Source organism: Lygodium microphyllum, chromosome 9 (assembly GCF_053477565.2).
Source record: "Lygodium microphyllum isolate KBCC chromosome 9, Lygodium_microphyllum_v1.1.10, whole genome shotgun sequence".
Classification (NCBI taxonomy): domain Eukaryota; kingdom Viridiplantae; phylum Streptophyta; class Polypodiopsida; order Schizaeales; family Lygodiaceae; genus Lygodium; species Lygodium microphyllum.
The window spans coordinates 156,639,465-156,660,720 of NC_141143.1; the positions used below are offsets into that span (position 1 = coordinate 156,639,465).

General features: G+C 44.4%; 1 protein-coding gene across 3 annotated transcripts in view; it reads right to left on the reverse strand.

Annotated features, from left to right (window-relative positions):
- Nucleotides 1–215: 215 nt before the first annotated feature.
- The window catches only part of LOC148031766 (symplekin), a 137,176-nt gene continuing 116,135 nt past the window's right edge, over nucleotides 216–21,256 (reverse strand). For 2 of the 3 annotated variants that reach the window (XM_087685421.1, XM_087685422.1), the window contains exons 25-27: nucleotides 1,907–1,990; nucleotides 1,714–1,817; nucleotides 217–1,562 (exon numbers count right to left, since the gene is read on the reverse strand). In XM_087685421.1, the coding sequence (XP_087541547.1) occupies nucleotides 1,421–1,562; nucleotides 1,714–1,817; nucleotides 1,907–1,990 (330 nt within the window). In that variant the 3' untranslated portion in view covers nucleotides 217–1,420. Of the gene's footprint in view, nucleotides 1,563–1,713; nucleotides 1,818–1,906; nucleotides 1,991–21,256 lie in introns of all 3 variants that reach the window. The other variant, XM_087685420.1, reaches the window with a different exon arrangement.

The window sequence follows — 21,256 nt, forward strand, 5'->3', positions numbered from 1 at the left end:
AACAATTTGGAAGTGGTAATAATAATGATGGTCATGCTATGTAACTAAAGCGCTTCCAAACCACAAAGTATCCACTACCTAAGAGGCAATGTAATGGTTGTTACTATTTCATTAACAATCGTTTCAAACCAAGCACAAAACTTTGAATCAATTGAGAATAGATTAATAAAGAGACTCAATTAGGTAGACAAATAATTCCAATTTCACAAGAAAAATTGTGGCGAAAAATGTACTACATGCATATCAATCCTTTTCGAGCTCTACTAGAAGTAACCCTACATTTGCTCTTGCAGTAAATAAAAAGTCGTGTATGCACCAAACGATACATTCATCTACGCCAAAATAGATACTGTTCCAAGAAGAGATTGACCGCCCAAAAAACCCAAGGAAATATGGCAGAGTATGAACAATAGATAATACTCTGTCCTTGAAAAGAAGAGATTGCTTTTCTACAAATGACTGTAAGTTTGGGTTTTCTACAAGACTTAATAGTAGTGTCAACAAGTCGGGACCGCATTTGCTGTCCCTGCGTTTGCATTCACGTAGTCACAACTTTTTGGCGTTCTTCAAGAAAGGTTTTCCATTCATAGAGACCACCCAAAATGCACACGCACACCCCGCAGGGTGATGTATCTTGCCAGTAACTAGATGCTTTCGCAACCCCCATCGAGTTTGTAGATTTGTTTTAAATAGACTGAGAAGAGTCGTAAGGTTACCAGCATTAGAGACGAGAAGCTGCAGTCAGTGACCGACCTGCAGTGATACTTACCCAGACACTGAAAAAAAATAGCGAACATGAATTAGAAGTTGAGCTCCGTCCAAGTTATACATATTTCCGAAATAACTGACTGAACATAAAGCTCAGCCATCCATCCTTACACAGCAGACACCAAGTCATGGTAGACCCTGAATGCAAATGAAATTTCTGAACCTGTACAGCATCCGTTGTTTGCCACCTAATTGAGGTACCGTCCAAGCCTAGCACAAGTTGAATCGAATCCTATATCTTACATCAATGATGCCTGTCATTTCAAGACTGCTGCCACCTGAAATTCTGCATTATGAGACTGCTTTGAGAAACCCTCCAAATATTTTGCCTCATTCACCACATATTTTACTACTTTACAGCTCCATTCACCACATGCTTGCTAGTTTACAGTTCCGTTCACATGTTTTGCTTCATGCCCACTTTGACACATCGGATCTCTAATGTATGGAAGGCATTGCTGAAGTAGTCTGTTCAGCAATGCCAACGAATGTGTCGCCAGAAGCTCCTGCCCATCACAGCTAACAACCGTCTTGCCTTCTTCCTTTGCCCTCACCTTCTGACGCTCCCACATGCTTAATGTACAATTATAAGCTCATCCACCCGCAGTAAGCAGCTCCTCATTTTATCAATATCTCAGCTAAAGACCATAATCTAAGTGGTTGAGCTTGGTTCTGCGGCCTGCATTTCAGAGCCAGTTGCAGTACTTAAAGCATGATCCCCTGCTGACTGGACAGATATAGCGGGTTCAGCTGGTATGGCATCTTGCGCCAGTCCCAATACCACCAGAGTAGACCTTCAAGTCGAATACCTCAAATTAACACACATTCAAAAAAAGATGCTCCAACACACATGAACTTATGGAACAAAGAATGCTTTTAAATGATCTTTTAGGAAACTCATTTGATAAGCATGCAATTCACAGGGCAATCCCTTCGTAAGCATACCTTGGTAATGTGGAACGCACATTGGACTTGCTAGCATGTGCAGTTAGGGGTGCCCTTAAATTGGGATATCTGTTCAATGCCTTTTCCAGTTGCACAGCTGGTAACTGCAGAGCAAATGAAGCACCACTATCTCATTGACCATTAAAACTGGTGTGAACAAGTTGCTGGAAAAGGTAAGAGGAGAGAGACGCACTTGTAAGAGAACATGGAAAGAGAGTGGCTGTGTCTGATCAGCACATTTCAGAAACCCTATCCACAAGTTAGGCCACTTCCAGATCTGCAAAAGGCACCCCACCCAAGAAATTCATGGAACACCATTAATATCACTAAGAAAACGAGAACAAAGTCAGTAATCATAAAGCATTAAAATGGGACATAAAGATGACATGAGCACATCAGGCAATAACATCAAACTTCTATAACCTAATTCTGTTCTGAAATCATTATAGCCATGCTATAAATTCATTGGTCATTTTCTGTTCTGAAATCATCGTTGTAGCTTCTATGGGCAATGTCCAATGTTTTAGTTAGTTGGTTTGTAGTGTAAATGCAACTACATTAATAATTTGTGTCACCACTTCTAGAGTTGTCCCAGAGTTAAATTAACTTGACTTAGAAATGGGTCCAACTTGAGACCTATTATACTTTCATTCTAGCTTTGCATCTTTTGAGTGTAGAACTGCTGCCATTCTTGCTCATTCTCTCTCTCTCTCTCTTTTTTTCGTAAAAGGTAATTGTATTAATTACGAAAAAAATACAAGATTACTTGATTACAAGATACATGACGACAATGCAAGTCATCATGCGAAGAGGTGCTAAGTACTACAAGTTACAATTTCATGGCAAGGATGCGGAGGAAATTGCCATATGCCAAGGACGGAAGTCCTCCGTAGAGAGCAAATCAGAACGATGGAGAAGAGCTAACTGCCAATACAAGAGGCCCTTAAGCCTCACAATATGCCGCTGAACATTATGGGCGGAGTCAAACAGAAAAGCATTCCGAATGGTCCAGTTATGCCAACAGCCCCAGTATCGAAGAAAGTGATACATGAGCTTCATATGTGGCTGTGCAGGAGTAGGGTATTTGGGCTGGCCCAAAACCCAATCAAAGGGGCGCAGTGTGATACCAACCACCCCTCGCCAAACGGCCGACAAAAATAACCAGACTTTCTTAGCGACGGGGCAGGAAATAAATCGGTGGCGGGCGGATTCCATAGTAGTGGTGCAAAAGAAACAGGTGCCATTGGAGATGCATCGCTTGGAAAGAGCCAAAGCAAGCGGAAGACCCCCAATTATCACTCTCCAAAGAAAGACTTTGTATTTAAAGGGTGTCTTGTTGACCCAGCCCTCCATCACAGTGACCCTCCACCATGAGCGGGATTTACGCAATCCCCATAAAGCATTCGCTTTAGTAACTAGCCATTGATTACCTTTAATCAGAAGATGATACACTTGATTACCAGAAGCTTTGCTCAAAGGCAGCCGGCCTTGTAGGTCCCAATCCTGCCAGGGATGATCCAAAGCAAGAGCAGGAAAGGGTTGTCTGCTCTGGAGCACCGTCACGAGCTATTCCCATAAAGGCCTATATCCACGAGGGATCCGGAAAATCCTTCTAGCAGTACGAAACGAGATAAGCACATTGCGACTGGCAAGGGTGGCATCCGCAACTGAAGACAAGCCCAAACATGCCATCCGATTGAATTGTGGTCTAAGCTCATGTTTACCTTCCCACGAAAGTAAACGCGAGACTGCCAGTAATTCCAATTGAAAAGAGTTAGTAGCCAGGCGATCCTCCGTTGGGTGCCACTGAGCCTTTCGAAGGACGTGTTTCCAGGAACACACCAAATGAGTAAGCAGCGATGAAGAAGAACTGGAAAACCGCGAATCCGCATTAAGAACGTGCCACCAAGAACTCCGGAGTCGGGTATTGCCATGCGGAAGCCCATGACCCTCAAGGAAAGAACGGGCGATAGCGACCCACGGATGATGATCATCCGAGCACATGGCGCGGAAAAGGGACCAACGGAGTGCCTGCATGTGAGTTTGGGCATCTAAAATAGCTCCGCCACCCATGCTTTTGGGGGTGCACGCATGCGACCACCAGATCCAGGAAATACCTGCATGCAATGAGTCCTTCTTCCAGAGCATGAAGCGAATAGACTGAGTGAGAGCATTCAGAGTCGTAGGAGTCCAGGGCAACAATGGCAAGAAATATGTGATCATTGGCAACATAATTATCTGGGCTACTTTGAGGCGAACATGAAAAGGCCAGGCCTAAGACTTCCAGTACATAAACTTGGCCACCATCTTCTGAGAAATCCAGTGCAGAAGCTGCTTTGGGGGAACATCAACACCCAATGGGTATCCAAGATGCCTGACAATGGAACCTCGAGGAACAACCAGACCCTGCCAGTCCAAGGACTACAAATCCGACTCCGTGCAGCTTAGAATGGCTGATTTGAGCGGATTGATACGAAGGCCTGACGCCTGGCCAAAGAGACCCCAAACATCCAATGCTTTTCGAAGGTTATCCTTGTCTGCACGCAAAATCATAAAAGTATCATCCGCCAGGGATTGGCTAATGAAATGTTGTCCTGTAGGAAGCGACAGTCCGGCCAACTGGGAAGAGACGGCCATATGTGATAACATGGAAAGAACTGGATGTGTCGCAAGGGCAAAGAATAAAGGGCTCAAAGGGCACCCCTGTCTGACAGAACGGGCAAGGACAAATGGCTCAGTAACACCTCCGTTCAGCATGACTCGCGAAGACGCCGCAGCACTAATGGTGTAGATCAGACGAGACATCCGAGCACGAAAGCCCATACCAGACATAAGGTCAGCAACAAAAGACCAGTCCAAATAGTCAAAAGCCTTTTCCAGGTCCAGTTGAATCAACACCACCTCCTGATTAGAATGCCGGGCATAATCAATGGCCAATTGGGCATTCAAAACATTGTGTAGAATATTTCGGCCCTTAATGAAACCGTACTAGAGAGGGTGCACAAGCGCAGGGAGATGCTTATGGAGCCGATTCGCCATTACTTTGGAAAAGATTTTGTACATGGAACCCATCAAAGAAATGGGGCACCAGTGTGTCAACTTAGATGGCGAAGGAACTTTTGGAAGCAGTTTAATAAGTCCTTGTTTCCATGAGGGGGGCATGATCCCCGTTTCCCACACTTGCTGAAACAGAGCCTGCAATGGTTTCGCCAGTTGGGTAGCGAAAGCTTCAAAGAACTCATTGGTGAGACCATCCCAACCCGGACTTTTATCTTTGGCCAAGTGTAACAAGACATCCATAACCTTTGCTTCACCAATATCTGACTCCAGAGTAGCTTGCATGTCCTGCGGTAGCTGATTGCGGACCAGGTCATAAATGACCGAGCGGGCCTGAGTAATTTGGGCTGAAGGAGGAGGAGCGGAACCGAGAAGGTCACGGAAATAATTCCTGCACATATGCACAATAGTCTGTGGATCCAGGATAAGGTGGCCTTGTGCATCCTCGAGTCTGGTCATATTCTCTCGAGCAGGAGAGGCATGGAGAGCTCGAAAGAACTTATGGATCTGACATGCACTATCTTGCAAAGTCTCTGTTAGATGTTGCAATTTGGCCTGCTGATACGATTTTAACTGGAATTCTTTAACAAGATCGGCCACTCGCAGGGCCAGTGCAAGCAGAAATGCATCATCCGAAGTGTCCATCAGCAGGGAGCGAACCAAGAGCAGCAGGTCCTCCGCTGCCTGTCGACGGCGCCGACAAAGAGAGGCATGATAGATCCCATATTGCCGAGCAACCCGCTGCACATTAGAGAGCAATCGGTCAAATGACGCAGTGCCCTGAGAGGAAAAGTCCAAGGAGAATCTGTCAAGCAATTGCTGCATATAGCCCTGAAAAATTGTATGCTTTAAGTAGGAGAAGTTGAAACGCAAAGGGAGTCTCTCCAGAAATTGCTTGAAGGGGGCAATGGGTTGTGCAAGCAACTCGAACTGCAGAGGGAAATGGTCCGACAAGACATATTGCTGCAACACTTTTATTTCGAGCATCTCAGGCAGAAAATCATCATTCTGCATGATATATATGCGGTCCAACCGCGACCATGTTGTGGCATACTGGGCCGAATGGAAAGTAAAGCCTGGAGAAGACGGGTGTAGCTAGGACCAAAGATCTTGCTTAAGAACATCAAGAGCCAAGTCGTGCCACATACGACTTTCCGGCGCATCCATGACCGAGTGCTCCGATGTAGACTGGGAAGAATCAACACACATATTGAAATCCCCCATGAAGAAGCCCCGTCTGCCAAGTGACAAGGAAGTCTGCAAAGCTCCCGGCAAGATAACAAATCATTCGGAGCATAGAGGCCAAGTAACCATAGGATTTCCCCTTCGAATAAGATTTCAACCACCAAAAAGCGGCCATGAACATCATTTTTAATAAGAACTGCCTGATATTTGGCATGTACAATCATGAGCACACCCGAATAATGCATGGCCTGTGTTCCTGCATAGAATAAACGAAAGCCATGGCAATCCACAACTTTACCGGCATCACTGTGACTCTTGTGCTCAACAGCACACAGGATATCCCACTGATTCTCATACAATGCAGTCCACATGGCATGTTGCTTGTGACGAGAACAAATTCCTCGCACATTCCACGTGGCTATTTTCATGTGTATACAAAACACAATCAGATACGAGGCACAGCTTGCCTCGATTTGACTTTGTCGGCGAGAATGTCCAGGACTCCCTCATCCAAGAAATCTGCCAGCACCGCAAAAGAGTTCTGAGGACCAGATTTGGAAGTTGACGGCATATCGGCTTGCTTGGGGTTGGAACGTGGGTAACGACGGTCCCACGGAGTAATGACGTTGCCTCTGGTATCAAAAGCCAGCTGTGCAGGTGGACCCTTGAGACGATCCGAATACATTTTCCTGGCGGGCTGATGACGGGGAGCTGAAGAAACCATAGCAGGAGCAGAGCGCTCGGACGACATCATTTCCTTCCTGCGCATATATGTTCGCATGGAATCGTGTGAGGTAGTAGGCCCAGTACTCTCCATGCCAGCACCAATCCTGTTGCCTTTTTTGGCACGTACTTCAACCCAATCAGTGGCACGGGAATCCGGACCCGAAACCTGTTGTTTACCTTTGGCCAGAACTTGGGGCGGATGGATAGGATCCAGCGACGAAGCATCACACACCATATCTTCCATGGGCGGAGCAACATGAGCTACATCTGAAACGTGTTGTTGCTCGGGGCATTCAGCCATAAAGTGCCCCAACTGTCCACAGGAAAAGCAATGGCCAGCAAAATTGCCCCATTTCAAACGAAAGTGTAACGGATGCATGCCAGAGCAATTGAGGCGTAACCAGGCAGGCCGTTTCCGTGCAGTATCCCATAACATGCACAAGCGGTTGCGATTCACAGCCCTGAGACTGGGAGGGACCAGAACCGTGCCCACAGCGGCCATAGCATCCTTTAATAGCGGCCAATAAACAGCCGGACAATTTTCCACTTCTACCCACACAGGGCATTCACGTTGCAAGAGGCGCTGGAAATCTGCCATCGGGCGCCACGGAACCACATGAACCAACCGACGATCAGAAAACAAAGACAGTTTAGACAGGAGAGCAGCACGGTGCGTCTCTGTTTTCAAGAGGACCTCAAAAAAACCTCGGGATCCAACAAAAATCTCTTCAACACATTCCCCTTGTAGCAAACTCTGCAGCCATTGGCGAATACGGGAAAGCAGCGGGATGCGACCAGTGAAGAAGAGTATCACCGCGCGATCATAAAATACCGAAAAGGAGCGTAGGACAGTTTTTGGCTTGACGGTAGCTTCCAGAACATCGTCTGGAGCAGAGGCAGAGAAGGCTTCCTCGTTATGTTGAACATATTCACCAAGCAGAGTGTTGGCAAATTCCAACAGATGCTCCCAGTCCACCTCCTGAGAGTCCACCGGATCCGAAGCAACCTGCGCATAGGAACGATCCGGAGTAACGCCTATCTCTTCCGGGGTGTGCTCGGTACGTTTGCCCGCAGGCTGGATGTCAGGACCCGGGGGCAATTCTTCAGTGCACGGAACCGTATCCTCGGGTTCCTCAGCATCAGAGTCCGGGCCAAGTGCTGCCACCATTTGGTCTAGGAAATCCAAATCCAAACCAGCCATCGTGTATGACGAACTGATCTCGAAGAAGGACTGACCGACACACACACACACACTCTCTCTCTCTCTCTCTCTCTCTCTCTCTCTCTCTCTCTCTCTGTGTACAGAGCAGAGGGCACGCGATCCCGAACGCTGCCTCTCTGACGAAGGTCAGGTTTAGGGTTTCACAGGAGCTGGGCACCTCTGCACGAAAGGAGGAGCACACGCAGGCAGCGCCTCGAACCGCAGCAAAGGTGAAGTTTACGGGGCGGCTGCAGACGATTCAGCGAGACAGGCAGGAGACACGGCGTATCCGCTGACTCTCGGCGTCAGGGGTAGGCTACCATGGATAGGGCTGCAGAAACAGGGCGTCTGGACAGCTCCGGAAGCAGGCGCGACGGTCAGAAACAGGCGTCGATGCAGCCCTCGACGATGGTGAACAAACGCGACCTACCGACGAACAGAGGCGACGACTGGGCTGGCGCGAACGGGGGGTGACGTCTGGCAGGGCGTCAGGCGGCGACGACACAGATGAGGACAACAGCAGGGCGCGCCAGATCATGCGATGGCAGGGCGGCACGACGCAGGAGCACCATCGCGACTCTCTCTCTCTCTCTCTCTCTCTCTCTCTCAACAAATGGGAGCGGATACAGGGCAGTTTCGGAGCTATCAAAAGCAAGAGAGATGCTTTTCTTAAGGCCTGGGATTCTGAACTTCCATTGTCAGCTACACATGGTTTGGCACTAGAGACCTCCTGACTGATTATTCACTCAGGCTTCATAATAAACTTCCCGTTTGCTAAATATTTTCTTATTTTGGAAGTTCCTTACAGAGCTAGTTTGTTCTTTGCCTTGGGATACTTTGTCTTGACGGACTTATTAATAGAATCCTTCCTCTCGAGGGAGAAAATCACACACACACAAATGTCAAGGCAATCGGGTACACTATATGCAGTACATCATAGAAAACCTGCAGGAAATCTCCAGGATATCAGTGACCCTGTAGTTTTTCTCGAATATCACCATATATAAGTAAACAAAAAGCCTTGGAGCTCAAGAGGTTCTCTATCCACCATGATCATATTTGGTTAGATTTCAATATTTATTTCATGTGGAGACATCAGTATTCTACTACAATTTCAGGGAACCTTCAGAATATCACAGATGTCATTGGAGAGGATAACTGAGCCATCATAAAAAACTAGAATATAATCCATAGTTACTAGAAACTCCCTGAAACTCCACGTGTCTGCCATCTCACCATATCTATTTCCCATCTCGCTTTCTACTTTTCTCATCCCTATAGTCACTTAGAAACTACCCAATACTCCAAATTTTAGGCATTTTCATTTTCATTCCCATTTCATTCTTCCTTGCATTTCCCCATTTCCCATAACTAAGACATCATCAACATCCTTCATGGGTAAAGAGAAGCTGGAACAAATACTGCCCTACCCTCAATGTGGAATATTTTGTACTGGTGGAGGATGGGCTCTAACACTGAGGTAACCTTCACACTAGCTGGATTCCACTTTGATTGGCTAACATCACTCTCTAGATCCATCAGTGGCTCATTATCAAGTGACCCTAACATACATTTAGTGCATATCTCATACAACTGATTCATTCATGACCCTCCCCAAACATTTTACACTTAACTCCAACTGCCATATAAGGAAAACTGGAGCCAGAGTCCTTTTCAGGGTAGTCTACCTGCTCCTCTTTTAAAGTCTCTTTCATTTTAAAGCCTGCAAACCCCCTCTACATTCTTGAGCAAAGTTACCAGTCTTTACATTTGTAATATGCATTGGCAACAACCCAAAAAGAGCTGATATGAGGTAGGGGAATCAAACATCCAATCAGAAATCAATGGCCTGTATGCAGCTTGCAAGGCCAATCTCCAATCCTTTACTCTGAATGCCCTAGTGTATCCCTCAATTACTGGATCAAAACTAAGCAGTCCCTTGGAGGGGTGAATACAAATAAATCCCAACCATGTTGTGCAAATAGGGCCGAGGCTAAAACCTGCAAGCCGCACGAGAACACCCTTCTTGGAAAAAGGGGCAAATGGATAATGGTTAAGATTAAGGAAAAAATTATTATTATTTACCCCCTCCCCTCAGCCGATGCATGGCAGAGGATAGGAGTGTGCACATGTTTCAACCCCCCCCCCCCCCCCCCCCCCACAAAAAAGTGATTAAAGCAACAGACCTACAGATCAGCCACAGAAAACTTGCACATGCACAACCTTAAGCACTCTAAGGCTATCAAAGGCTCTGGAACACCTCAACAAGGGGACAGCGGAGCATTTGGAACAGACACATAATCCATAGTTGTCAGGTACAAAACGTACGATACGTTACGGTACGATAAAATACGGTACTAAATGGTACCTTAAGATTTTATAAGGTACAATACAATATTAGTACGACCAAAAAATAACTTGATTATTTTAGACAAAAGATAATAGAATAGATATTTCAAGTCTAAATAGCAATGCTATTAGAGCATATAAGATGAGTACTTGAGGGTAACATGCCAAAACCTAATGCGGAATGCACAACATGCGCTACTGCTACCTACAACTTATAACTACATAGATGGGAGTGGATACATCATACATGCATGATCATACAAATAAGAGAGGTGTGGGCTTGAAAGAGAGAAGGTTGAGAGAAATTGTTTGAATCTCAAATAACCTAATCTCATGGGAGAATCATATTAATATAAGGAGCATTTAGCTCGTCCCAAAGTGCACTTCGAATGGGAAAGATGCATCCATTAAGTTGGTACCTTATGGTACTAATACATAAGGTACGGTACCTAAAGTATGGTATAGTATCAAACCTTTCGTACACGGTACTAGTGCAACTAGAGAGAGGAAGAGGCTAGAGAGAGAGAGAGAGGAGAGGCTTGAGAGAAAAAGAGGGTGTGACAAGCTTAAGAGAGAGAGAGAGAGAGAGAGAGAGAGGCTTGGGGGAGAAATAAGAAAGAAAGAAGAAAAAAAAAAGAAAGGAAAAAGAAAAAAAGAAAGTTGTAGACTTGGAGTGGCCAAAAAGTGCCCATTTTTTCGTACTAAATCCGTACGGATACGTACCGTACCGTACCGTACAGATTGTACCGTGCGGATCAGTCCGTACTACGTACGGAGACAACCCTGACATAATCTCTTGTACTACTTCTTTGATGAATAATGTGAAAAAATTATAACAGGGCATGAGAGTCTCCACGTTCGGCATTGATCACATAGTAAATGGAACTGACAGGACTCTCTCCACACTGGCATCAGACAGAATGTCTGCTGGTCGGGTAGACGGAATTGACAAGCACACTAATTTGAGGGGTGGACTTTTAGCCATGTGGATTGAGGGAGTTGATTTCCTTCCAAATGTGTACACATGGAAGGTAGGCCATCCGTGTGGTAGGTGTAGTCAATTTTCCTTGGGCCACATAAAATTTGCTTTTTTTCTTTAAAGAAAAAGGGAACGAGATTTATATCTCATTTCTTCTCTTGAATGGCCTCTAAAACAGACATGTCCTATTCTGTGAACAGACCTGCCCCCTGCTTGTCAAACCAAAGAAGAAAAGACGACTGAACAGATTTGCATTAAATGCAATTTGTTTCTAGTCCTATGCTCAATTGTGCCATGTCTCTCTCTGAATTCTAATCAGCACATACTCACGTGTGCTCTTTCTATCTCTTTATTTTCTCTCACCTTGCACATTCTCTCTTACCATCATGCCTTCCAGCGGTGTATCTCCTTTCGATGTGCTTGTTCCTGTTGAACCTCAATACATGGAGGATGCCTATCGGGTTTCTCCCAAACCCGAATACACTCATTGGAAGCATTTGAAAGCCTCTTCTTCTCAAATCCGATGGAGATTCGTTACATGTGGCAATTCTCCAAGCTAAAGTGAAGAAGATGCAACAGCAATTGGCCGGAGCTACGCACTCCCCATTTTCCATTTGCAACTGCAGCCATGAGGACATGCCTCTTCACTTCCAACCCGATTCCTTTAAAGGGGAGAAGATGAAATGTGATGAGACAAATATTGATTCACGGCTAGCAAAATAGACGACATATCGACTGGTTCAATGACACTCAATGCACTAGGGATATAAAACGACTACATACAGGAGCCCAAGACTGGTGGCATTGGAGGCCCAAGGCCGAGCCGTGGACATGGGCCAAAATAAATCCATGATCCAAAGTCTTCCACCACCATACCTCATTAGGAGTCTTGACTCAAGAACTGTTTATCTCAATCAACATAAAAGTAGTCCATGCGTTAGAATCAATCCCTACATTTTTTCATCGTCCAATAGCTAGGTCCAAAGATTATTGGCCGAATTAGCATCATGTCAGCATCTATCCACACACCAGTGCAACCACCATGCATATCGGAGCTGCCAAAACCCCGGATTGAGACCTTGCTGGATAGCCGTCTAATCTCTCCACAACCTTATAGGTTTAGCTCGAAAGAGAAAGATAAAATAGCTAGGTAACTTCAAGACTTAAAAGGCACGCAAACCCCTCTCGCTAAAAAGAAAAATGGCACGATGTGCTCCTGTGTCGATTACAAAGGTCTTAATAAAGTGACCATCAAGATTAAGTATCTGTAACCTAGAATGGATAACCTCATAGATTGGCTTTGTGGTGTGCGGTCTTTCATCAAAATCAATCTTAGATCCAATTACCATCAAATACACATAGCTTCAACGTATGTCTCAAAACCTGTGTCATGGTACAAACATTATCAATTTTTTTTCCTACCTCTTGGAACTACTTAGCAGATGATGAATGACCTATTTTTTATGTTATATCTCAAAAGGGATACTTATTTTTCTCAATGACATTCTTATTTATAGTATGTCGTCAAAGGAGCATGCAAAACATTTACACACCATCTTACATCTTTTGATACAAGAGCAACTGTTTGTGAAAATATCCAAGTGTGATTTCCTTCACACAATGTTGTTATATCTTAGTCATGTCATCTCAATTTATAGCATTCGGAATGATCCCGAAAAGGTTTAAGTAGTGCTTAATTCACTTGTTCCGAGGACCATAAGGCAAGTAAAATCTTTTTAGATTTTACTAGGTTTTTCTAGAAGCTTATAAATAACTATACTTATATTCTTAAACCCTTGACATGTTTGGTTAAGGGTATCTAAAGCAAGAGAAAACACATTAGTTTGCGGATGATTTAGAGTAGTGAGCTCGATCAATGATTTCAACCATTGAAACAATTGGTTACCATTGTACTGATGTTCCAAATTATCAATCCACATAAAACTTTGAAGGTTCATATAGATGCAAGTGATTATGCTTTAGGGGTTGTCCTTTATCAAGATGGCTGACCCATCGCATTTCAAAGTTATAAGCTCACCGATGCTGAAACATGTTACACGAACCAAGAGAAGAAATTATTGGCAGTCATCCATGTGCATAAAGTATGGTGTCATTTTTTCATAGTACCCCGAAACGGCATTTTAGGGGCCCCAAAAAGGAACGACCATTTCGGACCCAAACGAGAACGGTGAAACGTTGTTTCAGCACCCTGCAGCAGACGAACAAACCGGTTTTGAATTTCACTCCAGTCTTCTATGTAACCGTCTCCTCCTCTTACTCAAGCATATTATCTCCTACAACAACTCTCGACGACGACTTCTCCTCCTCCTCCTCCTCCTCCTCCTCCTCCTCCTCCTCCTCCTCCTCCTCCTCCTCCTCCTCCTCCTCCTCCTCCTCCTCCTCCTCCTCCTCCTCCTCCTCCTCCTCCTCCTCCTCCTCCTCCTCCTCTTTTCTTATTCTTTTTCTTTCCTCTTCCCGTTAGGTTATTCTCCTTCTTTCTTTTTTTCTAAGTTTTTATTGTTCTTCCACTCTCCTTCTTTTTCTCCCAACTTCTTTTACTTCTTAACTTCTTTGTGAATTTCTATTTTGCATTACCTCATCATGGCGCCAAATCTATTTTGGAGACACATCAATCCAATCAAAAGATACAAAGGTCCTCAGAGTCGGATAAGAAGATAGTGCACGGATCCTCAAAATCCGAATGAGTCATGACTCATGGACTCTAGAGATTAGACTCATGATACCTCAAGAGTCGATTCAGTTTAGCATTGCAATTGCTAGTTACTAGTCACCAATGGTATGATATATATCACATGCACACGATGATATCATAATTGTTCATTGATATTCATAGTTATTACTCAGTAGTTACTCCTACTCAGTACTCACTAATTATTCACATCACACACTTACATGTATCTTAATATTACTTATTATATATCTTTGTTCAACCGTTCTTGATATCAATCTTTAAATGACTCATGAGTCATAAATTATAATATCTTTTGTTATTTAAAATTTTGAAAATCCTAAATATAAAATTTAAATGCAAGTTGTTATAGGATCGATATATTTATATATCCACGTAATAACATATTTACTTTGATGTACAATTTTAAATTCAAAACGTTGTTTCTCCATTTTTAAAACTTGGCCAAAACTCATAAACTCCGGTTTTTTCCATTTCTGTTCTCTATGTTTTCCAAAATTCCCACGTACTATACATTATTTCTACATTGCCCAATTTATTATTTGAATGAATTATTATTAATTAAAATACCTTTGTGATAAGCCCAATCTTCGTGGCCACAAGGCAAGATGGGCGCAACTTATATAAGAGTTTGACTTTAAAATTACGTATAAAAAGCACAATTAATATGGTTTTCAATGCTCTTAGTCCACCTCCTAGAGTTAGTGTACTATCCTTCTCCAAAATCTTGATTGATTTCTCTCTCTCAAAGAGTGTCCAGAAAACTATCTTTCTATCAATAGGTAGCTTTTTGGGTATTTAGACCATTTAAGCTTTCCGAGCTTCTAGATTTCTCTTGAACTAGTTCCCAAACTTATAAAAGAATTTGACTTCAAAATTCGATATAGAAAGGGCATAATTAATATGGTTGCCAATGGTTTTAGTCGAATTCCTAGAGTTGATGTCTTATTCTTCTCCAAAATCTTGATTGATATCTAACCTTCTCAAAGGGTGTTGGCAAAACCATCTTCGCTTTCGTAATATCTCGCAACTAGTTTAAGAGAGACCTAGATGCCCGAAAAGCTTTTGGCAGTCTAAACACCCAAAAGATAGCTACTGAGAGAAAGATGGTAGAAAAGTATTCCATTCATTATGGCTTTCTTTTTAAACAAGGCAAAGAGTGTATGTTCCATGATCAAAATATCCGCAAGAAAATTTCATATAAGTATCAAGATGCGTTGAGCGCTAGACATCCTGGCATCATAGTTACCTAGAGTTTCGAAAACATCGAAAATGAAATAGGTATTGTATTAACAAAACAAAGATTGGACCTCATGCCGAAAAGCCGAAAAGGATTTAACGTCTTTCTACGAATATTTTAATATTAGATATATATGAAAGTGTAATATCATTTATACATTAAACATCTACACCAAACCACTTAAATTCCTCAATAATATAAACTATGCGTATGACTTTAGAGGAGATTTGACAACTATATATGATACTACCAAAGATTTAAGATGCCAAGACTGTAAAATCCTAATTCATGAGTTTTAAAAACTTTCAAGATCAAGATTTAGATGTTAGAACTTAGAATCTATTATAAAAGACTTTAGTATGCCCATTTCCATGGCCAATGAATGATGATAACACATGTCAAATTTGAAAACTCAACATTAAATAGCCATAGACGTATATTATATCATATAAACTCAAAAAACAAAGTACCAAGTAAACAAACTACAATGCATGAAAAATAAATAAAACTACGTCAAAGTGCAGCGATGCAGAAGCGTAGGACAAAGACTGAGAGAGGGTGAACACAGAGAGGAGAGAGAGAGAGAGAGAAAGAGAGAAAAGGAGATAGTGTAATCAAAAAAAATCTGCAGTGTAGTATGCTATATAGGAGTGCAGAAATATACAAGGGGGCATAGGAAATATCTACGTATGTCTCCGACTTGATGACCTCGATCTCTGTCAGCCCCTGTCTCAGCCAACAGATCTCAAGATCAGAATCTGAAAATGAATGAATGCTGGAGTATGCCACAAACCAGCTATAAATAGCCAAAAAATAGGAAATAACTGCACCAGGTCAGCTGCATAGGTCAGCTGCATTAAATGCAGCTGACTGCAGTAAACTGATGGACAGTGCAGTAAAACTGTCCGACTGCAGGCTGCCACGTGGCACCTGCGCAGTCTGCTGACGTGGCTGCTGATGTGGCACTGCCATACTCCGCTGTCCACCAACTGTCCAGGAAATGATTGTCTAACACCCCCTCTCAGATCTTGGACGGGTCAAAAGACTGAGGGATCTGGAATGTTGCCAAAGAAGAGCCTGGGGAAGCGCCTTCGTAAACAAGTCTGCAAGATTATCCTCTGTCTTGCAATACTCCACATCAATGGTCCCATCTAGAAGCTTCTCCCAAATGAAGTGATACTGGATCTCAATGTGCTTCTTCCGAGCATGGCATACCAGATTTCGTACCAAGGCAATGCAACTCTCGTTGTCACACCGCAGAAGAGTAGGACGAGTCTGGGGGCAGCCAAGCTCCTCCAACAATCTCTGAAGCCACACAACCTCACATGTGGTAGAAGACTCAGCCCGATACTCTGCTCAATAGAAGAAAGGGCTATCGTGGGCTCTACTTGCTACTCCAAGAGATAACACCTGTACCCAAGGTAAAACAATAGCCTATGGTAGACCGTAGGTGGTCCACATCACCAGCCCAATCCGAGTCACTCCAACCTGCAAGAACCGGATCAAAACCATCTGTACCTGCGGGATAAGAGATCCCTAACTCAAAAGTCCCCCTCAAATACCGAAGAATCCTCAGGGCAGCCTTCCAATGCACCTGTTTGGGTTTAGTCATGAACCCTGCCAAAAGACCCACAGCAAAACAAAGATCAACACAAGTGTTGAGAAGCCAAATCAAGGATCCAATCAATTGACGATAGCGTGAAGTATCCATCACAGGAGAATCTGAGTGTGAAGTGGCCTTCCAATTCGAATCCATAGGAGTAGTAATGGGCTGACAAGTCTCCACCTCAAAAGTCACCAAGAGCTCCTCAATGTACCTCTTTTGAGAGATGGAAATCCCCCTCTAAGACTAATAAATCTCATGACCCAAGAAGAAATAAAAAAGTCCCAAATCCGTCATCTCGAATGCTTGATGTAAAGCTGTCTTGGTCTCTTAGACCTTCTGTGCATGATCGATCCCCTATCAAAATCAAATCATCAACATATAACACAAACAACACACGACCAACCCTAAAAGTGTGCACATAAAGCTACGGATCAATCTTGGAGCGCCGATATCCCAACTTCGACTGAAGAAACGAGTCACTCTTCTCGTTCCATGCACGCGGAGCCTGCTTGAGGCCATACAAGGCCTTCTTCAACATGTAAACTTTCCCATCCAAGAATCCAAAGCCAAGAGGCTGCTCAACATAGATCTCCTCTTGCAAGTCACCATTCAGAAAGGCCGACTTCACATCTAGCTCATAGACAAGCCATCTCCTATGGCCAGCCAAGGCAAGAACAGTTCGAATAGTCGCCATACGAGCAGTGGGGGGAAATGTATAATGGAAATCAATACTTGGACATTGAGTAAAACCTTTAGCAACAAGGCAAGCCTTGTGCTTGTCCAAAGAACCATCGCTAAGGTACTTGGTCTTGAAGACCCACTTGACACCAATCACCTTCTTGTGAGCGGGACGAGGCATCAAAGACCAAGTGTCATTCCTCTCAATACCCTCCAACTCCGCTTCCATGGCCTTCTGCCAATGATTAGACTGCAAAGCCTCCTTCACTGAAGTGGGTTCACGATCCTGCATAACACAAGTCAACAAACAATAGTTGGAGCAAACAAGCTCTGAAGAATGTGTATGGTTCCTCCCTGACCTCCAAGGCCCATCCTACGACTCCCACTCCTCAAGGACCCCCTCAATCCCTGAATCTCGGAGTGTGTCACACGCCCAACAAGGAGGAGGACGAACCTCTCCCTGTTGCTCTCCATCTATTGAAGACTCAAGAACATCCACCGGCAGAATCTCCTCCGGCGTGGCCTATGGACGTAAAGACTCGAAATCAGAAGAAGAATCTCCATCAAAAGACTCTGGCTCCAAAGAAACTGTCTCGGGACCCTAACTCTCCCCTGGATCTCCAAGAACGGGGTGCGCACATCGCAGCTCGTGTAGACATCCTACTTAATGGGATCAAACAGACAATAACCTTGGGACTAGGAGCTGTAGCCAATAAAAACATGACGTAGCGAAGCCGCCTCGAACTTATCATGCTGCGTCTTCGGAATGTGCACATAAGCATTACACCCAAAGATCTTGAAATAAGAGACATCAGGCTTAGTCCCGAAATAAGCCTCAAAGGTGTCATCCTGTCACCGGCCGAAGTGGGAGATCAATTCAAGATGTAAACTGCGGTAGCCACCACCTCGACCCATAAAAATTAAGATATCTGGCGGTGCTCCATCATGGTGCGTGCCATCTCAATCACACTTCCGTTCTTCCGCTCCAAAATGTCATTCTCTTGGGGAGTGTTGGTATTAGCAAACTCCTTGTAAATGCCCCTATCTGCACAAAAACGAGTAAACTCATTAGACATAAATTCACCTCCCTTGTCTCAACGCAAGGTCTTCAATCGCCGGCTAGAACGGTTCTCCTCAAAGAGAAGCAAATCCTTGAAGTGAGAGAAAGCCTCCAACTTCAAAGTCAAGAAGTAGGCCCAAGTCATCCTACTATAGTCATCTACAATCAACATGAAGTACAAGCTCCCCTTCAGGGACTTGCTCCTCATCGAGCCACAAAGATCCGTAGATACAAGCTCCATGGGTGAAGTAGACCGCCTAGAAGCTTTGTTGGGAATCGCATCCCAATACAGTTTCTCACGAATGCAGGAGACACATGGCTGATGGCTCACCACTATGTCCGGCAATCCTCGGACAAACGACCCTCGCGATGTCTTCCGAAGGTACTTGTAGTTCAGGTGGCCAAACCGAGCATGCCATAGCTCGGACTGTGTCTGAGAAGTAAGAAGAGAGGTAAGAACTGGGGAAGACTTCAACTTGTAGATGCCATCCTCCACATATCCTGCAAAGAGAACCTTCCTCGATCCACGATCAAGAACGCGAACAGTATCACTGTCAAACTCCACCAAGAGACCAAGAGCACAAATCTTATGGACCGAAAGCAAATGATACCCCAAGCCTAGCACATGAAACACCTCGGAAGTGTGGGTACCACCACATCCATTTGGAATCAGCTGCATCTCACTCCGCGCAGCAATAGACACAGAAGAGCTATCTCCAATGAGAATCTGCCCACGCGAAGGTCACAAATGGACAACACTATCGGAAGGAGTCATGTGCCGTGAAGCACCACTGTCCACAATCCACTCTCGAGCCTAGGGAGCTATCATCGCAACATCAGAAGTCTTCCATGTAGAGTCCTCAATGACTGCTAAGTGTAGAAAAGCAGTCGATGAGGGTATAGCCACCGCTCCAAAATCCTTCGTGTCCTTCTTCTTGGTGTCCTTCTTGTCTTTGTCAGGGCAATCCTTCTTCCAGTGACCGGTCTTACCACAAATATGGCAAGTCGATTCATTCTCCTTGTCCTTCTTGGACTTGTTGTCCTCCTTCTTCTTCTTTTGGTCCTTCCCCTTCTTTTGAGAGGCTTGACCAACCAATACCTCCGATTTGGAAGTAATTTGTCCCTTCAATTGTTCCTCTTAGTCCAAGACCATAGGAACCAACTCTTCCCACCGAAGAGTCGACGCCCGCCCTGAAGCAATAAGAGCAGAATAAAAGCTACCGAATCATGGCGGCAATTGGGACAGTAAAGTGATCACCATGTCTTCGGAGGAAATAGGCTTCCCCGCATTTTGAACCTGCATCTGAAACTGGCGAAGCTTGATGATGTATTCCCGAAGGGAGGAAGAATTATTCACAGACAAGGTCCGCATCTGCACCTCCAAAGAAGCCCTCTTCATCAAGGTCATCCTGTTGTACATCTGGTCAAGCTCTAGCCATATCTCTTGAGCCACTGTCAAGTGCCGATGTGCGCTATCACGACTGTAGTACAAGACAAAAACAGAAAATATCGAATCTTGGCATTCAATTTGTCCCAATGAGACTTGGCCTTGGTCAACTCCACACCAACATTAGAAGAGAGTTTGGACTCATCCTCACCGAGGGCCTGTTAATCTCCTCCATCACCAAACCCGCAAAATCATAAGACTCCAAAATGGCCAACATCATCACCTGCCAAATGCGGTAATTGTCACCATCAAGTTTTTGATCCGATGCAAGCGCTAGTAGGACAGGCATCTTCATGTCCATTATCGCCTCGAACTCCAAATCAGTCTCTATAGACATGTTAACCTGCAATACCTGCATGAACTCAAAATCAGTCCCCCTCTGACTCTGTAAACGCAGCCTTCTAGGGCTGGTTGCTTCGCTGCCCAAACTTTGTTCATCCGCCGGAGGCAATGAAAAAGTAAAATCTGCAATGGAAGGCCTCAAACACAGCCTTCCTCCCCTTCAAACAGCAATAACCTACAGCAAATTCACCGATTAGATTCCTTTCCCGCATACCCACACTCACTTCAGCCTTGATCCGATGGGCAGCCTTCCCACTCGCCCTTAAATCCTGGAAACGCAGCCTTGTGTTGCGCTGAAAACTCCTCTTCAAATAGGTTCAGCCTTCAGTCAGTCCATCTTCACCGCTCTGATACCATGTTAGAGTGCAGCAATGCGGAAGCGTAGGACGAAGATTGAGAGAGAGTCAACACAGAGAGAAGAGAGAGAGAAAAGGAGACAGTGTAAACGCAGAAAATCTGCAGTGTAATATGTTGTATAAGAGTGCAGAAATATACAAGGGGGCACACGAAATATTTGCGTATGTCTCTGACTTAATGACCTCGATCTCTGTCAGCCCGAGTACAGTCTGTCTCAGCCAACAGATCTCAAGATCAGAATCTGAAAATGAATGCATGTTGGAGTGTCACAAATTGGCTATAAATAGCCAAAAATTAGAAAATAACTGCACCAGGTCGGCTGCATTAAATGCAGTCGACTGCAGTAAACTAGCCGACTGTGAAGTAAAACTGTCCGACTGCAGGCTGCCACGTGGCACCTGCGCAGTCTGTTGACCTGGCTGCTGACATGGCACTGCCGTACTCCGTTGTCCACCAATTATCCAAGAAATGACTATCTAAAAAACTATGATCTATCATGTATCTGATGTAAGGATTTCGGAGCTGAGAGGGAAGGTGCAGAGAGTTGAGAGCAATAGAGTAAGAGAGTGAGCACGACACTTGATGTTCAGTATAAAAGACTAGTGT